Source organism: Trachinotus anak, unplaced genomic scaffold (assembly GCF_046630095.1).
Source record: "Trachinotus anak isolate AG129_WGS33_773 ecotype Australia unplaced genomic scaffold, CSIRO_AGI_Tana_v1 ptg000007l, whole genome shotgun sequence".
NCBI lineage: Eukaryota > Metazoa > Chordata > Actinopteri > Carangiformes > Carangidae > Trachinotus > Trachinotus anak.
Window position 1 is genome coordinate 14,153,837 of NW_027273858.1, and position 19,587 is coordinate 14,173,423.

Sequence of the window (19,587 nt, forward strand, 5' to 3'; positions counted from 1 at the left end):
AATACAAAGCAATGCCTACTTTTGACTCCTCAGGGTTTTCGTTCGTTTCGTTTCATTTGAATAATTTTTGCGACTCAAGAGGAAGAACTAGTATCTGATAAGAAAAAAGCTATGATTTATATAGTATGAACAGAATTTTGTGTTAGATTTTCTTATTTTCAACATAGCTAATTCTTATTATTATTGTATTTAGGTTCATCTTGCAAGCTCATTGCATGGGTCATGGCCCCCGAACCAATGCCCAGGATTGAAAACTGTATTTTCTCAAAATATCATAGCCTATTAGTTTGTGCACACCACATGCTTTTCTGTGTGTATGATGTATAGAACATGCTCCCCAGTCGCATAACAACCCCTAAAATAGGTGTAAAATGCACACATGAATTAGTAAAGTCAGTTTAAGAGGTTCTCAACTGATAACTACACAAGTCTTTTCGAAAACAAATTCGCCTTCAGGCGGTCATGTGGGAAAACAACAGATCAAATATGTTCTAAAATCAGTTAAAAGCCTCTTTGCTATTTGGCTATTCATAACTGCAAGTTAATAACTGCTCCCATGATATGGCCCCACAGCGTCAGACAAGAGAAATAAAGCCCTTTAACAACTTTGGCCTTTAACTTTTTTTTTCCCTCATGATCATCAGAGGACTTTATTTTGTACCAAACTCAACCCCAGAGAAAATTCCAATCTCTTGTCCTTTTTGCAAAAGTATGAAATCAAAAATGAAATCTGTTAAGAAGCTGAAAGAATCAGATGCTATAAACACATGCAATCAGCTTGCATATGTGATAAAACCGTGCATACAAATAATGAGGAGGCAAATGAACCTGAAAAAGTTTATGTCAGCTGCCCGCCCAGCAGCATCTCATTCTGCCAGTATGTTAAAATGTGTGAATGTGGTAAAAAGTTGTCAGTATAGTTAATGAAATCTAGAGTTGGACCGAACAGCATCAGCGCACTGCTCATTTTCACTTCTACAAAACATAATAACACATTTGGATTATTACTTGAATCAACTAACATTTACAGTGTCTGGCAGTTGCTCTGAAACTCTTTAAGTAACTGCCCGAGGACAACATAAAACCTTCTCTGTCTAGTAACCTCTGATTCTGTGCCACCACTTTGAAGCTCAGCTTTACTGGGTTGTTTTAATCAGCTCACATGCATTAAGCTGCATTTATCATGATCGCTTGTATGGTTTGCCGCAGAGATAAATAGTGAGCATGTCTGAAGCAAGTGGTTGAGCCCAGAATGAAAATTCAGAGGATAATCGTGTATTAGTAATAGTTTCCATGACGGAGGTGGCCATAGCATCCTTTGATGGAAGAAAACAGAGCAGCATGGCACACGACGCTGCAGTCACAGAGTGGTGGAGGATGACGCTCTACAGTCAATTGGCTTCTCAGAGGGTATAAATGTGAGCCAGGAAAGACACTGAGAAGAGCCACACGCAGAGCATCCAGCGCGTCTCTCCCTTCAGAAGTGTTTCTCCATTAAATTTGAGCTGTGGAAAACAGCTCAATAATTATTTTTCTCAGCTCATGAAGTCCTGTCTACGCTGGAGGCTGGCTGGACCTTTTCCCAGCATATGTTGATCACAAAGGAGGGAAATGCCCCAGGCTGGGCGTCGGCCAATTGCACGGCTAATGCAGATAGACAGGCGCGGCACCTCATACCCTCAGTCAATTTAAATTCTCCATTCCATTTGACCAGCAGGTTTTTCAGCTGGAAAGTCTACACAGGCCAGGAATCAAACTAGCTCGGTGTTGCTGTGAAACACCAGTGCTACAACAGCATCTACAGAGCCACCATGTGGGAAACACTGCTGTTTGTGTCATTGTTTGTTCTCATAGCTACAACAACTTCTGCAAAAGAAAAAAAAGTAAGCGCAGGTTGGAGGTCATTAACTAAACTCATGCATAATCATTCAAAAGTCCCATGAAACATGTTACCAAATCATCATAGTGAGGATTTCCAAACCTTCCACTTAGGAAAATTCAGAGCACTCTTCTTGCTGTGAAATAAAAATACTTAAAGGTACACTCCCTAATTCTATTATAGCACAACACTGCAACCCCAGTCTCAAAATTCAGGTATCTGGGGCCAATATTGGGTGAGTGTATCATTGCAGTACTGCAATGGAGGAGAAATTATTGTATTGTATGTATTATAAGAATATATTATGTTTCAATTTCCTGTTGGTTCGCCGCAGACATGACTGGCATGAAAATATGCACTCATAGGGCTCCACTAAACGTTTCAAATTTTATTTTACCGAATGCTTCAATTCTGATAACACGAAGGGTCATTTGGCCTTTGGGGCCTTAGCTGCACGCAGTAAAATGTATTCAGCTTTTACAGCCATTCTAAAGATAACGATTGTAAATGGAAAAAAAGTCTTCTTGGGCAAGTATGAATTATGTAAAGTTACAGAATATGACTCTTATCCAAAAATTGTCTCACAGTCCATATGCAGGATCCATTGCTGTCTTTTTTTTATAGTGCTACTGTGAGGCGGCCAAGTTGTAAGATTTAAAATCCTACATTTATGGTTTTTAAGAATAACTTTAGTTTCTAAACACAACAATATCTGAACTGTGTAACATCCAAGCTATGACTAAATATTTAATTAAAACATACTTATAATCAGGTGTCATAAACTCTGTACTTTTTTTAAAGAACAGACAATATACAAGAAATATAAAAATAGACAGCTCTGAGCCGCTCTCTGCCTGGTAGTTTTGAATAAGTTTTCCTTCATTCGACAAATGACTATCAAAATGGAGTGCATAAACTCTCTGTACATATTTTACATAGAGTATCATATAAATTATATTCATGTTCTTCAAACATCAGGGTTTTTTTGCTGGCTTTCACACTGGCTCTAAAATGCCATGCTTGATGTAGCAGTGAACATGAACCTAAAGCAGGCCTTCACACAATAGATTTTTGGATTTTTATTATAAAGAGCAGGTGTTTAAAGACAACTCAGACTTGTGAAATCAGTTTAAATAAAACTATCAAATGAAGATGGTCTTTTTATACAAATATATTTTGTTACGACTCTCCTTCAAATCACATAGGTGTTGTCTTTGTTCTCAGAAGTTCAGTTCAGGTTTCAGTTGCATATTTACATGAAATTTATTTGAACAAACACATATTAACAAAACCAATCCAGCATGTTTTCCTCCTTTAAGCTCAATATTCAATTCACTGTCCCCATAGATGCTCTCTTCCTCTATGGGCGATTCCTCAACCTCCGCGGTGCCGGCTGAGGTGTCCCACTGGTGGCGTTGAGCTGAGGACACCCAGAGGTGACACAGACACCTGGAGGTCCTCTGAGTCCTGGGTGGCCCCTGAGTCCAGGCTGGCCTACATGTCCCCGCTCACCCTGCTTCCCAGGCTGGCCATTGAAGGCTCTGCCAGGACGTCCACGCTGACCTGTGATTGAGCCAGAAGTGCTGTTTAGGCTCCAGTCTGCTCAGTTAGCTGAGTCAGACACAGTTTGCACTGAGTCCAAGAAAAGAACATTTACAGAGAGAAATCATTTCGTTTTTTGGCAGATAACACACTTCTCTTACAGTAACAAATCTCCTCCCCCCTTTCCTGGGTTTTTGAGCACAGACTCAGCTGAATATACTTTGTATAATGTTGCACAGGCCCACATGTAGATTTCGATTAATGTCTCATTTTAGCCATATCATCAAACAACATTAAATTCTGGTAGATGAGATTACCCTTCGGTCCCTGATCTCCAGTGTAACCAGGTAGGCCATAACCCTTGGCTCCTTTATCACCTTGCTCTCCTCTGTCACCTGGAAGCCAGACACACACACAAATGCACACACACTTTTCTGTTAGCAGGAATGACAGCAGACGCTATTCCCCCAGGAGGGATCTCCACTCAAGAACATGCCGTTCATGTTGATTAAAGACCATATGTGTTCCTGAGATCATTGTTAAATAAATGTTTAAAACACCTTGTAAATATTCTCCAATTTCATTGTCTTGGCACGGGAATGAAGCATGAGTGTGACATCATGCTCAGGCTGCTAACCATAAATTTGAGCTGAGAATGTACATGTTAGCGTACGAGTTTTACAGGGCTGCCGTACAGTATTTGATTCAGCAGTTTCATACAGATTAAAGGTGACACGTTTGTTCTTGCCAGTGGTGGAAAGTATCTTAATTAAATATTGATGCTTTTACTTCATTTTATTTTAGAGGGAAATATTGTCCTTTTACTCTACAAGATTTATTTGAATATTACTTCTTAATTTGTTCCTTTGTTGATCAAGATTTTACACACAAAAGATGATGAGATTATATAATATGAAGCAATGTTAAACAGTGTATAAAGAAATTAAAAAACAGGATAGGATATAGGATAAAATCGCACTTTGAACAGGTCCATTCTGAATAATAAGTGCTTTTATATTTGATCAATTTCGCAAATAATACCCGCGTGTTTCTGCTTTAATATTGTACTACCATATAGTTGGGGGAAAGATTTCAAAATCAGTTATCCAAATTGACGCAGTAAAGGTCAACATGTCCTTGCTGTTAGTCCCTAACATTAGTTGAGCTCCGAAAGTTCAGGGAACTACACTCCCCATAAGTCAGCATGATAGCATCTTTTCTCAGACCCTCACTGCCTGGCAAATGGTCACGTCAAACTCCAAGCCTCCGGTTTGTATGGCAGGCTGTTTGTAAATTAGTTAAATCCAAGCACAGATGCCCCCCTGATGACATCAAACGAATGGTAATGATGCTCTGTAAAAAAGCAACCGCTGGCCAAATCAATTTTTTAAAACTTATAATATGTGTGATGAGTGACATGTTTATATCTCGTTGTCCTGTCTGTATGTGGCCAAAAAAATATTAAATGCAGATTTAATTCTTTTTCCACCAATACCTCTTTCTGAAACAAATCCTGGTGAATTATGGGTTTGTTGCTTATCATATTCATAAATATGTTCTGTCAGGTTTGTTTTCCGCACCTTTTCCTCCCTTTTGGCCCGGTTCTCCAGCTTCTCCATAGAATCCCTGTAGGCCCACTTCTCCTGCAACACCATCATTACCTGGTTCCCCCTGACAACATCATCAATAGGAAAATTCATTAATATTATGAGTGTTTTGAGTATAAACCAATATATGCAATATTTTTTTCTTCTTAGGTTCTGTTGAAGTTGTGAATTAAGGTTCCATTCACCTCTGACCTGCTCTGTAAAAACAAGCCTGTAAAGATTTTTCTGGGTGATCGTTCAACACTGTTGGGGAAAACACTGTACAGTAATTGTACATCACTATTCTTGGTTTGGCTTCATGTGCCACAACGTGAGGCGTACTGGCCATAATCTAATATAGTGTAATATTTTTTATTGTAATGCCTTCAAGAGTATTTATCAGCCCATTGTGATTAAAGAAGTTGTGGAACATGAATTGGTTCTACACTGTATAATAATATGGAAAAGGCTTTCCAATCCAAGGACAGCCTTGATACTCTCCAAAAATCATTCAACACAGACCAAGTGTCTAGTCTGTGACTCCTTATTTGTCCTCACAGAGACGTGGAAAATCGTAATGTTTTCATTCCAAGCTTTTCTGCCAAATACTTCAGCTCTTTTAGTCCAGTCCAGACCATTGCAATGTGTTTGCATTTTACTCAACCAGGGAGTCAGAAAAACGAACAATGTATGGAGGATTTACTGCTCTCCAGCAGTGTGTCTCAGCTTAAGGTCTGCAGGAGGTGAGGTGATACACAATGATGATTTTATTTTATTTTTTAAAGGTTCCCGGACTGTCATTGCAGGCTGATTAACCTTAAACAATGAACACCAAAACTCACAGGAGGTCCTGGGGGTCCCATCTGTCCGGGGGGGCCAGGGGCTCCCATAGGCACATCGCCATAAAGAGGACAAACTGCAGCACACGTCCTCTTCACTGAGTTGGCAAAGGTGGACATCTGCTCCAGCACCACTTTCTTACAAACCTCGATCACGTGTTGAGCAGGGAGGGTCGGGCCCTGTGTGACAAATCATTACCACATTCATCACTGGAGGGGACCCAACTGTGGGACATGTAATATGGAATATTACAGGATGGGGCAAGCTGAAGCAGTGGCTGCCTCTCAGAAGAAATGCAAAGAACAAATGAGGCCAACAATATTTCCTGAGGCTCATTATGGATTTATAGCCACACTAAATGAAACCCTTGCAGTGAGTCACTACTAACTACAGGCTAATGAGACACTGTTTAAATGTGTTTTTGACACTAAAGTTGTTACCAAACACAGTGTGTGTGCCAGTCAGTGTAAATGATTACTCTGCTGTTTCTATGCCACCTCTCGCAGATAAATGAAGTTATAGTCAATTACAACAGAGACTGAAGAGCAGTGCTTTTCACCATGACTACATCAAGTACTTCTCTGTACTATAGCATTGTAATGTTTGTTCTAGTAGCCAAAATAAACAAAAAAGGTTTAGAGGCTTGTATTTTACTTACTGGTGGGCCTGGGGGCCCCTGGAAGCCATCTGGTCCTCCTTCACCTCGAACCCCCTTTACTCCGACAGGACCTGAACTTCCAGTTGGGCCTGCTGGGCCACGTTTCCCCCGTCCACCCTGGGGACCCTGTTCCCCACTGTCTCCAACCTACAGAACAGGTTAACAACATCAGGAGGCCTGAATTCGTTACACAGCCAGTGCATCCATCAGAGTTATTGTACGGTGAGAAATCGGTTTTGCATGGACACAAACTTCATGGAAAGCAGTAACAGCTTGGGATGGATCTGAACAATAAAAATAAAACACTGTAACTAACAGGGTCACAGAGAGGGTCAGTGTGTTAATACACAAAACCTGCAACTGAAATATAATATCTGAATGTTACTAACACATCTACTGACGGATTTATATTAGATTTTCAAACCAAATATGCTGAATATAGCATTTTCTAAGAAAAGTAAAGGGTTGATGCTCTGGCAGGAATATCATCGTGTTAGGAAACACAAACCTGCATTTGACCCAACTCATCACATTCTTTTAATTAAACTGATTCTTAGATTGATGATGAGTAATAGCCGCTGTATCTGGTCTTTTTACATCTGTCAGCTCACTTGAAGCCATCCCTACAGTATTCTTCCAGTGAAGTGAACAGGGTGCACCAAGACCTTTGAGTGGTAGTATGCGATCCCCAAAGAAACCACAATTTCATGTTGGTCAGTTACGCTCCACCAATAGAATCACAGCTCACCTTTCCTTTTGGGCCTTTAACTCCTTTTTCTCCCTTTAAGAAAAGAGCAAATTCATGTTAAGAAAAACGATGACGTAGACGATGTAATGAGAAGCAGAGATCATGAAATATTTAAGGCAGTACCTGTGAACCTTTCCCTCCTTGGATTCCCTGGATTCCCGTGCTACCCTGCACAAGGCAAATGAAAAAATAAACAGTGCTGAGAAGCTTGCAAATATTTGGTCTATCAGGATTTCATAGGAGTTCCACTCTATGGATAGATAATTTTTTCACTGGTGAATTCGAGCATTTCTCAAATGAACACAGTGATTCCCAAATTAATTTTAGGGCCTTAGCCAGGCTGCACTATACGTAGTTTTTAACTGTCTGCATCATAATCGCTCTTACTCCAAAGACTTTCCCAACATGGGGCTGATCTGGGTGGCACTCCTACACCAAACCTGTTGATGTGCAGTATCGGTCAAATCGTTGGGTGTAGTTATGTCACAGTGTTGCAGTGTATGCATTCAGCAAATTACACCCTTTTCTTTCATCAACCATGTTGATCACATGCACAGTTCCACGTCCAGATCACGTTTTGGGTTATCTACATGGGTCACTGGGCAGGGGACCTCCATTTAACAGTAATTTTCATCCCACATCCACAGTGGTTTGGCAGCTTGTTTTGGAAAGGGTCTGAGAATCAGGGATCAGGCAAAGATTTCAGTAGGTATACGTGAAACATGATCTATCATTTGTACTCTCTGATAATATGTCAACAGCCAAATGTGAATACTTCTGTTTGTACCATGTCTTTTGAATGAATTGACTTTTATTCATTTTTAGAATTAACATTTACTTCATTTTTTAACAGACCACTGCCAGATTTCTCCAAATGCATTGTTTTTTATCAGATTTGCCTGCCACAAAAATGCCACAAAAACATAAACAGCTGAGAAGCGGTTACTGCAGGAATATCTGCCTCTTTAATCAGCGTGGGACGTTCTATAAACACCAAGAACCGGTCCTGAGGGGGAGTTCAGCATGGGCTGTGACCTCCAGTCCAGATGGGGAGAACAAGACAGACTGAGCCAACATGCCCTGATGGGCACCCTCTGAACTGAATGGTTGAAGTGTTTGTTCTGCCTCTTCACGGTGGTTTACTGGGTGACAATATGGCAATCAAAGGAGTGGCTTTGGTAGTATCATTAAGTACTATTACTTCATTTGACCTTAAACTGTTACCTAAAAACAAAGCTCCAAAAGCCTAGTGAATAAACCCAGTTTCGAAAAAGAGAACCCATCAGCAAATCCTAAATTTTAAGTGGCTCATTGACCTGGTAAATAATTCCTGAATAGCTACAGTAATTGTGTCCATTAAATAGTAATTTTGCCTTCATTTTATATCTCTAATGGACAATGGATGAGGATGTATTACCTTGAGCCCTGGTTTTCCAGGCACACCCACGTGTCCCTGTGAAGAGAAGACATAGTTTAATGGCTTGAAGAAAATGAACTAGTGTTTAGGAGAGTTTCGAAAATTCATCTGGAGCACTTACAGTAGGTCCCGGTGGGCCGATAAATCCAGGTCTTCCTGGCTTCCCAGCAGAACCCTTGTAACCTCTTGGACCCTCGGGAATAAAACATTTATTATACCGACCTAAGGGACTGCTTTATTCTTTATTGTTTTCCTTTAAGATGGCAAACTACTTTACATATAAAACGTATTATGTGCTTGTCTTCAGTGACTGAAATGCCTGAAAAGTGACTTACAGTTCTGCCTTTGGGACCCATTTCTCCTGCTGGCCCCAGGGTGCCTTTCTCCCCCTGTAAAAATCACAAATGGCAATGGATGAATCTGCCAAAAACAACTCATTTTTACATTTATTTACAAAACCACACGGATCAGTGAGTTACCTTTGTTCCAATTCGTCCAACTTTTCCACTAAGACCTTGTGGTCCTTGATAAGCCTGTGAGGAGTAGATGACAGTTATAACAATACAAATGCACTGCTTCCAAAAGTCAACATGAAGACATCATTATAAAGAAAATATTACCTCTATTCCTAGATCACCATCTCTGCCAGATAAGCCTGGATCTCCAATAATGCCCTAGGGAGATGCTATCATTATTATGAAATAGACAACTTATTATGGGAGTGTAAGTGAGCACCCAGGTGTGAGGCGCTGTGTGTGTCAGCAATGAGCTACCTTTGGCCCGATGGTGCCAGCTCTGCCCACGGGTCCTTGGATCCCCTAGTTTTCAGACAAAAAACATGCCCATCAAAATTCTGAACAACGCATCCAGAAATCTTTGTGATGTTTGCAAATTTAACAAAATCAAAAGGGAAGTGCAATTTTCATGTCATGTGATCATGTTGTGATACATACAGGCTTGCCCTTCTCTCCAGGAGCTCCCCTCTCTCCAGGATCTCCCACAATACCCTGTTAAAATTATCATATGAAAAAGAAAAAATCTTAAGAGAAGAAAAGATTTTGCATTTTATGCAACACATTTGACTCATTTGGCAACATGGTGAACCAGGGAGCCTTCATGTAGAATCCATCCTCCATGAGTAGGTTATTGCGGTTGAGGCTCTTCTTTCAGTGACTCACCAGCTTATGCTGATGTAGTTCAGGCCGTCAAATCTCAGCCAAAATCCAGCCACATGGACTAACGTTGTTTATGGAGACGGCACATAAGCCAAGCTATATTCCAGTGTTTTACCACATTAAAAATGATTTACTGGCTCTCTGCGCTCAAATGAGGGGGTTTTGAAGATAGCAGTCACAGAATTAAGGAAGGTTTATTATGGATTATGGAACGGGAATCCCACAACAACCCACCTGCTTTCCTCTAGGCCCAGAACGCCCCTTTGCACCAGTATTCCCTTTTTCTCCCTAGAAAGAAAAGCATGATGGAGTTCAATCACAATATCAATAGATAAAAAAAGACAGAAAGGAGGAAATATGAGTACCTTAACTCCTTGAAACCCAGGAATCCCTTCGTATCCTTTTTCACCTTTAGTGCCCTTCAAGGAGGCCAAAATGTTAGTAACATGGTAATTACATAATCACTTGCGAAAGTGTTCACCGCTGAGTCTGAAAGGTTAACCTACAACTTCTCCTAGTTTCCCGGTTTCTCCAATGTCTCCAGGTGGTCCACGAACTCCCTGTAATTACAGTTCAAATGTCGACAATAAACCCTCTGAGTTATCTGTTATAAAACCTTTACCAACAAACTGCACAAAAATCCAATGAAAAGTTTGCAACTTAATTAAGTGGCTCCCTAATTAGGGCTCCCATTAAAACCTGAACCAAGCAAAGATGTTTACCTTGAAGCCAGCTGCCCCTTTTAATCCTTTCAGTCCCTTAGGACCTCTGTCTCCCTGTAAATACAACATCTCATTAAAAGAAATTCATAACATATCAGCGTACAGAAAATGATAAATCTGGGTGTGACAAATTACCACTTGGCCCCAGAGTCCTCTCATTCCTTTCTCGCCTTTGATTCCTTTTTCACCCTGAGGATGTGCGTTTAAAGTTTCATTAATGCGTATTGAGAACAAGCCAAACCCTGACAGGAGCATATAGACGCTGATCTTACCTTTGGGCCTGTCTCACCAATGTTGCCATAGTCTCCTGTGTTTCCCCTGATCCCCTGCAAGACACATTGGACTGAATCACACGCAAGACTTCAGCTTAAACTATTTGTTTGTGAGTTGAACAGCTTGTGAAATAGAGCATACAACGTGAACGCTGTAACGACTATTTCCACTGAGAGAAAGTCACTAATAACTTCTGCAAGATTAAACTTTGGATGCATCAGACATCTTGCTCCTTAAATAAACACTCAGAAAGTAGCTTTTTCAGTTTCCTGTAGTCAGTGTGGCAAGATGGACAGGTAATAAAGAGATAATGATTTAAAGTAATAGCTGGACATACTGGGAAATACATTTATATTAACTTTCTTTCCAAGACTTGGACGTACTCTCATGTCTGTGTGGTAAATATGAAGCAGAAAGCAGTTCACATGGCTCTGTCCAAAGATAACAACATTTTCCAGGATCCTTTCAAACTAATTAACATGCTACAATTTGTACAAAAATCCAAAGTGTAACAGCAAAAAGCAGTATGTAATAGTGACAGCAAGACTGTTGCTGTTGTTTATATACTTGATGAGATATAATGTGTTAATGCATGAGCTTTAGAGCTGCAGCTCTTCACTTTAACGTCCCAGCTAAGCTAAGCTAACCAGCTACTGGCTGCAGGGTCAAAAAAGAAAGTGACATCAATCTTCTCATCTACGTTTAGACCGAAAGCGGCGGGAAACGTCAAAGTGACCGGAAGTCATTAATTTTGTATGTGAGTCGTTGTCTCTTGGCAGCAAGCAGCGGCATGCCGGTTAGCAGCAGTCTTGAGCGATGTGGGCGTTTAATTCCAGGTAACTTTATGGTAATGAGCTATGACACTGTTCTTCGGCAACTAATCGGAATGTAGAAGTGCTACACCGTCATCTAAACTTTTATTCCCATCAAACATTTGTTCCCAAGTACAACAGTGGAGACTAATAACTGCTGCGATGGGTTTCCCCATCTTTTATGAGGTGTTTGCTTAAGGGGACTTAAATTTAAAGAATAAATAAAAAAAAGATGTATGGACAAAGGTGTCTGACACTGTTGGCATTCCAGGTGTATATATCTTGTGAAAATAGGAGGGAATTGCATGCTAATACGCGCCATAGCGTGCAAATCAGCATTCCAAACAAACCAGCTCCATCAGAGCTGTTGAAGAGCAGCCTGCTTTAGGTCTGAACATACAGAAACCCTTGTCATGAAAAAAAAAACAGTCTCAAAATGTTGCAAAATTCTAGAAGACAGTTTGCTTAGTTTAGCACAAAGACTGGACAAAGGCAAACAACTTAAGGATAAAGCTTTACTGATGTCCTTCACTTGTAAGTTGCTTTGGATAAAAGCGTCTGCCAAATGAGTAAACGTAAATGTAAAAAAGATTTAAACAAAAAAATTTTTTTAAAAAACAAACAAACACTAACCTCTAAAGCGCAGTAATTGTCACTTAGATCTTATTTGTTTAATCTGAACAAAAAAAATGTGTGAAGAAGACAATCTTGATTATTTGGGGTCAGATGGGCAAGCTGCTTCTCCCTGTTTCCAGTTTTTATGCTAAACTAACCACATCTTATATTACAGCATAGCAACAAGAGTTGTGTCAATCTTCTCATCTAAGTCTTAGTAAGAAAGCCAAACTGTCACATTGATTTTTTTAACATAAGCTGTGACAACCATATGACAAAATTGAGGATAATTACATTTAAAATGTGAACATGCTATAAATTTCAGTCACACCCACACTGGTCACATCAATGGAAATATACCCCAGCCTTGTCAGCAGGATTTAGGAAACATTAGTCATTAATACAACAAAATAGACCAGTATTGTTTGCACAGATGCCGACATCCTCTGTAGTAGTGGGACAAGTGTTTTCCAGTGGGCTGTATTTCACTGAGTCAACAAACAGATTAAACTGGTCCAGGGCGCCTTTGTGTTGTCAGTTTATTTGATCATCCCACCTAACACTGTTTTTAAGCAGAGTCAGCTAGGCGGAGGCTAACCTCAGAGATGGCCGACAGCACGGCGACAGGCATGACCGTGAACTTTACGACAGTACCAAGGCGGGTATAGCTCTGAAGAGAAAAGGACCACCCACCACCTGAGATGGATAGTTCATATATCTGTGCCAGGAAATGCCCTCCTCGGATGCCAGCAGGGGAGGAGATAAACATGTTGGGGCTCTGTGATTCACAAGCTGGCAGGAGGTCAAAACTCTTAACAAGTTACACAAGACAGATGTTTATTCCCAGATGTACAGCTCTGGAAATGTGCTCTGAATGCACATTGCTCTGCAGGCGTACATTGTGTGTTCTCAGGCAGCATGGGGGATTTCCTTGAGTGCAAAGGGCATGTTATATACGAAACCATCACGTAAGTATTAAAAAAAAAAAAAAATCTTCCTCCTTTAAACACATGTTCTCTGGACTGTTATTGAAGGACTCTCAGATCTGCTCCAATATAACAGTAACCGCTAACCATCAAAGGGATTAACAAGTCATAAATTTAAAGTGGAAATAATCACGTCCGCAGCTCCCTAAAGGATACAACTGTGAGTGTATTTGCTCTTCCACTGATCCCTGTGTAACTGGCCCCCGAAGCAGACTACTTTGTTCATTATCATTTTCTTAAACCTTTCCTCTTCCACAATTTGGTCTTCCTGTGGTGAATTAATCAGCCTTATCCACAAAAATAAAAACATTTAAGTAAAAAACAATATCTGACAAATTTCACATAATAATTATGCAGACTAATGCCACTCATTACCAGACACTTGGAGGGCATGGTTATTGCTCAACTGCCTGGTTTTCCTGTGTGTGGGATTCATTACATTTGGCTCAGTTTCTTCCAAATGGAAAAGCAAAGCCATTACAAAATCCTGTGATCTTACGCCAGCTTGAGTTAAATCCTATATTCTTTGTGTTTTAGGATGCAAATGGCTATTTCAGAAATGCAAAAACAAATTTATTGTCACATCCGTATTGCTTTGTGTTTATCTTGGCCTCTTCCCTAAATCTTTTGCAAAGCGGACATGAGTTTTCAAACTATGAAAGGAGCCCCTGTGTTTACTATCGCTGAGCGCTTCTGCTTCCAGATTTGTTTCCATCCTGTCGTGTCTCGGTTGTACTTCTATTGCCATTTTCCACAGCTTCACTGCTGTCTCACAAATGAAGGTTTTACAATGTCACAATTCATTTTAACTCTTTGTTGTCCAGCAAGAGCAAAGGAGCTGCTCCTGCTAAGAATACACCAAGTAAACACACCACAACACACATTCAGCGTGACAAAGGTGTGATATCTGCACGACTGAGACATAAATATTTACCCAGTTTCCCTGTCTTCCTGGGTCTCCGGCTTCCCCTGGAAGACCTCTGTGACCCTGCAGAAGAATGATAAATATGTCAAAACATACTCAATTTGTCTTATCAGTGTCTTCCACCAACTTTCACTGTACAGGCATGTTCACCTTTGGCCCTGGAGGTCCTTGAACGCCTGGTTGTCCGTGCATACATTTGCAAGATGCTCGTCCAGCTGTTAGACCGATCTCTGCATACCCTCCACACTGCCATGGGCAAATAAAGAAATTGGTTTTGAAGTTCCACACACATCTGTACCTGTGGGAGTGAAACATTGCTGAATCATAGGTGACTCACCACACTGGAGAGCTCACAGCAGCCCTCTGAGTAAGCCTGCTCTGGGTCACATGACACATCCATCTGCTGAAGGTCGACCTATAAAGAGAGAGGAGATAATATGAGAAATTAAAGTTGATATCCAAATCAAAGGAAGTTGAAATGTAACTTTAGAAATCCAAGCTGTCGACGTACAGACACAGAACGATCTCCTGCAGCCCGCTTGACAATGGAGGTGTACCCTCGGCGGATGACTGGCCTTGACTCATCAATGGACTCCACACTGACCTCTTCACAGTCTATCAGCAGCTTCACCTGCCCGCCCTTCACACTCAGCGCCAACTTGTGCCACTCTCCATCAAACAGCTTTTCCACACCATGGAAGGTCCTCAGCATCTGGCTCCCACGGGGGCCAGTGTAGAAGAAATCCAAAGAGCGCGTGTTGCCCTGGAAACGCAGGCCAACTTGCTCTCGTCCCTCGGGGTCACTGACCTGCCACAAGTTCCAGGATTTCTTGGCAGTGTCCTTGGTCACCTTAAATGTCGCAATGACGGAGTAGTTGGAGGGAAATCCATCTGGATACACATCACTGTGGCACAAGAGTGGGGTTTAGAGGGCTGGTTAACATCATACAGAGGCTGCCTTCTTCACAAAACAACAATTGAGGGCTTTTGTGGGAACATAAGGGTTTTATTTTAAAGGAATGTGCATAAATTGAAACAGAGAGACTTTATCCTTAAATCCCATATTAGCATATGAGTTGGGACAAGTTTCAATATCCACATTTGTTTGTAACTCTTTGTGAGAATGCACCACTTAGCAGACAACCAGTCTGTGTTTATTTATAATGAAAAAGCACTAAAAGCACTAGATCACTGTCAGGCAAAGAGAGTTCAAAGAAAAATAAGATGAAGTTACCTACAGCCATGCTAGCAGCTCTGTGAGGCTGTAACTAGGCACAACGGTGCTTTCAGCTAAATGCTAACATCAGCATGCTAACAACCATTTGTGGACCAAAGTGGTGGAAAGATCGACATGCTGACATTGCCATCCTTAGAGCGAGGCAAGTAGCATGTCAAAAGTCTGTACATCTGTTTGTGACACTGCTATTCAAATGTTATTGCTATTTTCCATCTGTGAATAATTGCTTACAAAGCGCACAAATGAAAACTTATTAAAGATCAACTTAACACCCACCTAATTTTTTTTTTTTTTGCTAACCTCCAAGGATGTAAGTTCTTGGTTTGCTGCAGTGATGTACAGGTGCGCTCCAGGACCCTGTGACATCACTGATGGGTGGGGTTAGAGGTGTAACACAGCTTTTCAGCCTGGTGTTAAGTTACCCTTTAAAGAGCGACCTAACACCAGGTGTGAAAGGTCGAAGGTTTCAAGTCTGTTTCACCTCTGATCACACGCAGCACCAGCGCTGAGTGTGTTTGGGTGTGTTCAGTAGTGTGCGCAATTGCACCTGTCACCATACCTGACGATGATGTCACAGTGTACCGACATGCTGCGGTGTACGCTTCTACCTCACTGCAGCCCAGAGAGATGTTAAACCACTGGGAGTCAGCAAAAATACAACTTTCAGTTGCTCTTTAATCATTTTTCAGCTCCACTGAAAACTAGGCTCGTGGAGTCTAGCATCGTACCTCATGGTCTTGCGTAGATGGATGGAGGGATTGACGCGGTAGGCCACCGCCTCAGGCTGAGAGCCATCCACCATCCTCACTCCTCTCGACTCAGGCACACGAAACTCCTCCAGGAGATCAAAACCTCTCGGCAGAAACACTGAGCTTAGTTTGACATCACAATAATTCAGCATCAAAGGGGCTGGACCACTGCTAAATCTGAAGTCAGCGCTGATATCACCGATTTTTTAATTCGATGCATTACTCACTGTCATTAGTGGTGCCATCTCTTCACAGGTACAATGAGGTAATTTATTAAACCCATTAACACGATGAGGTTGTTTATTTTCTTTCATGGGTGGATTTGGCTACTGAATTCTAAACACTGGACACTCTGTGCTACAGTCAGAATGAGATCAGCGTGGCAGCAGTGTTTACTGTGAGGTTAAACGCGTGGATGAAAGATTCTCATTACAAATGTTAAGACTTGGGTGGAAAATAACTCAGAACACCAACTCTGCAATAATGAAAAACTTGATAATTGCAGCATGTTAACAAATTGTTCCTGAGATTAGAGTGTAAGTGTGCAGAGAGATTTGTTCTATGAAATCATCTGCTGTCTATGACTGAAATCTGCAGTCTTGTCTCCCTGTAGATATGTTTTACTATCCTGTATTACCATCTATAGGCCAACAAAACACATACTATTTCTGCTGACAGACACCTTTATCTGTTGGCAGAACACCGCAGGTAGAAAAAAACATTGCGTTAACGGGTTTATTTATGGTATCATTGAGACCCTGTTGCAGGGCTTCAAAGGTTCATGCACACAGCTTAACCCCCAGCATGACCTTCTGACCTCCGAATGTCTACACATCCTCTGAGAGCAGGAAATATGATACTAGCGCAGCTGCTGTGCAGGCAAATAATGGACTCTGAACTGACAAACACTGACATCTGCTGATCATGGTGCAGTAGTACAGTGTTCAACCCGAGGAAAAAACTACACTCACAGTTAAAGATCATTTATATGATATGGGTGATTGGTAAAAAAGATATTTTATATTAACCAGGAAACTCCTGACTGAGGTAAGAAACTGGACTGTTGTTGCAAAGATAGCAGCAGTACATATAACATGTCCACCCGTGGGCAACTATCCAGAAACAGAATATTATGTGTGATAATCTGGTGTTAGTAATATTTCTATGCAGCAGGAAATATGCTGTAGTCAATTCAAACTTACTTGGCAACTTTTGACATTGGGCCAATCCCAAGAAGACAAAGAGTGCTGCAAACACCAGTATATCTTTGCAGGCTGGCATTTTCAAATTTTGAAGTCAGGGATTACAAGTGCCTGCAGTACAGCAAGTCAATAAATCAGAAATTCAATAAATCATATTCATTTAAATATGTGTACACAGTAGTTCAGTGGTATAGTTCAATCAGATGTGTTCCACAACTGCACATTTCTACTGTATGCATAAATATTAAATGAAAGAATGAATATGTAGAAAGAATAAAGGAATGAAAGAAAAAAAAAACAGAAGAAACAATATAATGCTAATATTCTAAAAATGCTAACATTCTTATAATAATAACAGGCCTAAACTACAGGAAGATCAAATAGTAAAATTTTCCTTTTAACTATTTTAAATAAATATTTGAATTTCTTCAATGTATTACAACTACTAAGTATTTATAATCACATTATGTGATAAAATTATCTTCCTGTAAAACCAGAGACAAAAGCAGTTCACAAATTGTATCCACTGAATTGGTTTGTCCATGCAAATGTTCTCAAGTTTCACCAAATTAGAGGACACAGTTGCACTAATCTGCAATGTCCTCTGTTTGATTGACAACCTGATATCATGGACAACTCCAATTAATATCATTTCCCACTACCTCAATTGACTTTAAAAATAAAGAAAAATTACAGAGAATGTGAGAATTACTCACATATTCTTGAAAAAGACAGTCCCACGGCTCCTGTAGATGGATCTTTTCCAGTTCCTGGTGTGAAGATATATCCCTTCTCTAAAGTGCCATCCCGGGGGCCAGTGTTTGAGCTGAACAGGAGGACCATTCAGAGTAGAAGCTCTGGGTCTCAGAGGAGCCTGGCCCCTGAGCTCCACTCCACCTTTGGTCCCCAGGGGATCTGTCTCTTCTCATAGGCCAGTTACACCTACAGTCACTACAAGATAACACCGTTCAGTAAACTGAGTCATCATATAGAGGAAATGCAGGTGAACACACCAGGGCCTTTACATAGGTTAAAGCTGCTTTAAGAAGCAAGTAACTGTGATGTTGAAGAATAAGCCTTTACTTTAAGTTTTGTTCAGTTGTGTAGCTATCAAAAAAAAAAAAGTTTTGTCTATTTTACTGTGCAGAGCTTTTGTATGTCTCTTTACATATCCCCTGGTACAGCTTGAAAAAAGACTTGATGGGACTATTGATGAAACTTAGTCTATAATTGCTTTAAAAAACAGCCAGACAGTTGTAGTTTATGTTCATTCAAGACCGTGTTTCACCACCTGCATGGTCTCACTGAGAGGAGGATGTAGTATGTCACAGCTAAACACAAGACGCTCTGCAAACATTCCACCCAGAGTAAACCACACCTTCAATCTCAACCACCACACTGGATCTGTAACCGCTGGGCTATGGGGAGATTGTGGGGAAAATAGGTTAACAGCTTCAATTTGGATATAAATAGAAAGTTTTAAATTGTCTTCAAAGTGTTGTAGTTCTTTGGCTTTTTAAGAGATAAGAGATACTCATCAAATTACCCAGCGTTTGCTTTCCACTCTCTTAAAGCTGTGTAGTTGGTGGACCATTCAGTTATCTTAGTTCAGCAGCATGAAAGAGACGCGGGAGACGGAGACAAGGACACAGATGAAAAGCTCACTCCCATATCAGCTGTGTGAGGCTGTACTTCAGCTAAATGCTAACATCAGCATGCTAACCTGCCCACAGTAACAATGCTAACATTCTGATGTTTACCATATGTTTACCATGTTAGTCAGCATGCTAACATTTGCTAATTAGCACGAAACACAGACTACAGCTGCAGCTGACGGGAATGTAATGAGGTTTTAAGGTCATTAACCTGTACTAAATAACCTTTGAAGTCTGACCTGATGATGGTGCTGAATGAAAACTTTAGGGATCAGTTGGCTTCATCCTCTGGGAACCACATGTGTCCACCACCTTGTGCAAATCTTTCAATTAGACATATTTGAATATTTCACTGGATGTTAAAATTTTGGCCTGATGTCGGCACTAAAGGAAAAGTCAGGGTATCACCAAAGTCAGTAGGATTCATCTGTTAGAAATCACAAACGCCTGTACAAAATGTCACAATTGTTTATAGTCATATTTCAGCCTGGTACAAAGTGGTGGACTGACAGACCGACACTGCCGCCATTGCTAGCATGACTGATAAAAGGTGGTAAAACCAGCAA

At 40.7% G+C, this 19,587-nt stretch overlaps 1 protein-coding gene across 1 annotated transcript; it reads right to left on the minus strand.

Annotated features, from left to right (window-relative positions):
• Positions 1-2,945: 2,945 nt before the first annotated feature.
• LOC139623033 (collagen alpha-1(IX) chain) lies at positions 2,946-19,471 on the minus strand. Its single transcript, XM_071480856.1, has 27 exons — positions 18,083-19,471; positions 17,367-17,477; positions 16,144-16,267; positions 14,690-15,083; positions 14,516-14,593; positions 14,329-14,424; positions 14,188-14,241; positions 10,840-10,893; positions 10,703-10,756; positions 10,568-10,621; positions 10,352-10,405; positions 10,211-10,264; positions 10,080-10,133; positions 9,624-9,677; positions 9,444-9,488; positions 9,291-9,344; positions 9,150-9,203; positions 9,006-9,059; positions 8,792-8,863; positions 8,671-8,706; positions 7,377-7,421; positions 7,254-7,286; positions 6,506-6,652; positions 5,850-6,026; positions 5,002-5,092; positions 3,739-3,816; positions 2,946-3,442 (listed from the first exon to the last, which is right to left on the minus strand). The coding sequence occupies exons 2-27, from the start codon at positions 17,443-17,445 to the stop codon at positions 3,240-3,242; spliced, it is 2,292 nt and encodes a 763-aa protein (XP_071336957.1). The 5' UTR covers positions 17,446-17,477; positions 18,083-19,471; the 3' UTR covers positions 2,946-3,239.
• Positions 19,472-19,587: the final 116 nt, after the last annotated feature.

Excerpts from the sequence above, each read along its gene's own strand:
- LOC139623033 (XM_071480856.1), bottom strand. The coding sequence starts at position 17,445 with ATGCCAGCCTGCAAAGATATACTGGTGTTTGCAGCACTCTTTGTCTTC. Across the intron at positions 10,622-10,702 it reads GAGGACTCTGGGGCCAAGTG|GGAGACAGAGGTCCTAAGGG; the intron begins GTAATTTGTCAC and ends TTGTATTTACAG. Across the intron at positions 5,093-5,849 it reads TGGGACCCCCAGGACCTCCT|GGGGAACCAGGTAATGATGG; the intron begins GTGAGTTTTGGT and ends TGATGTTGTCAG.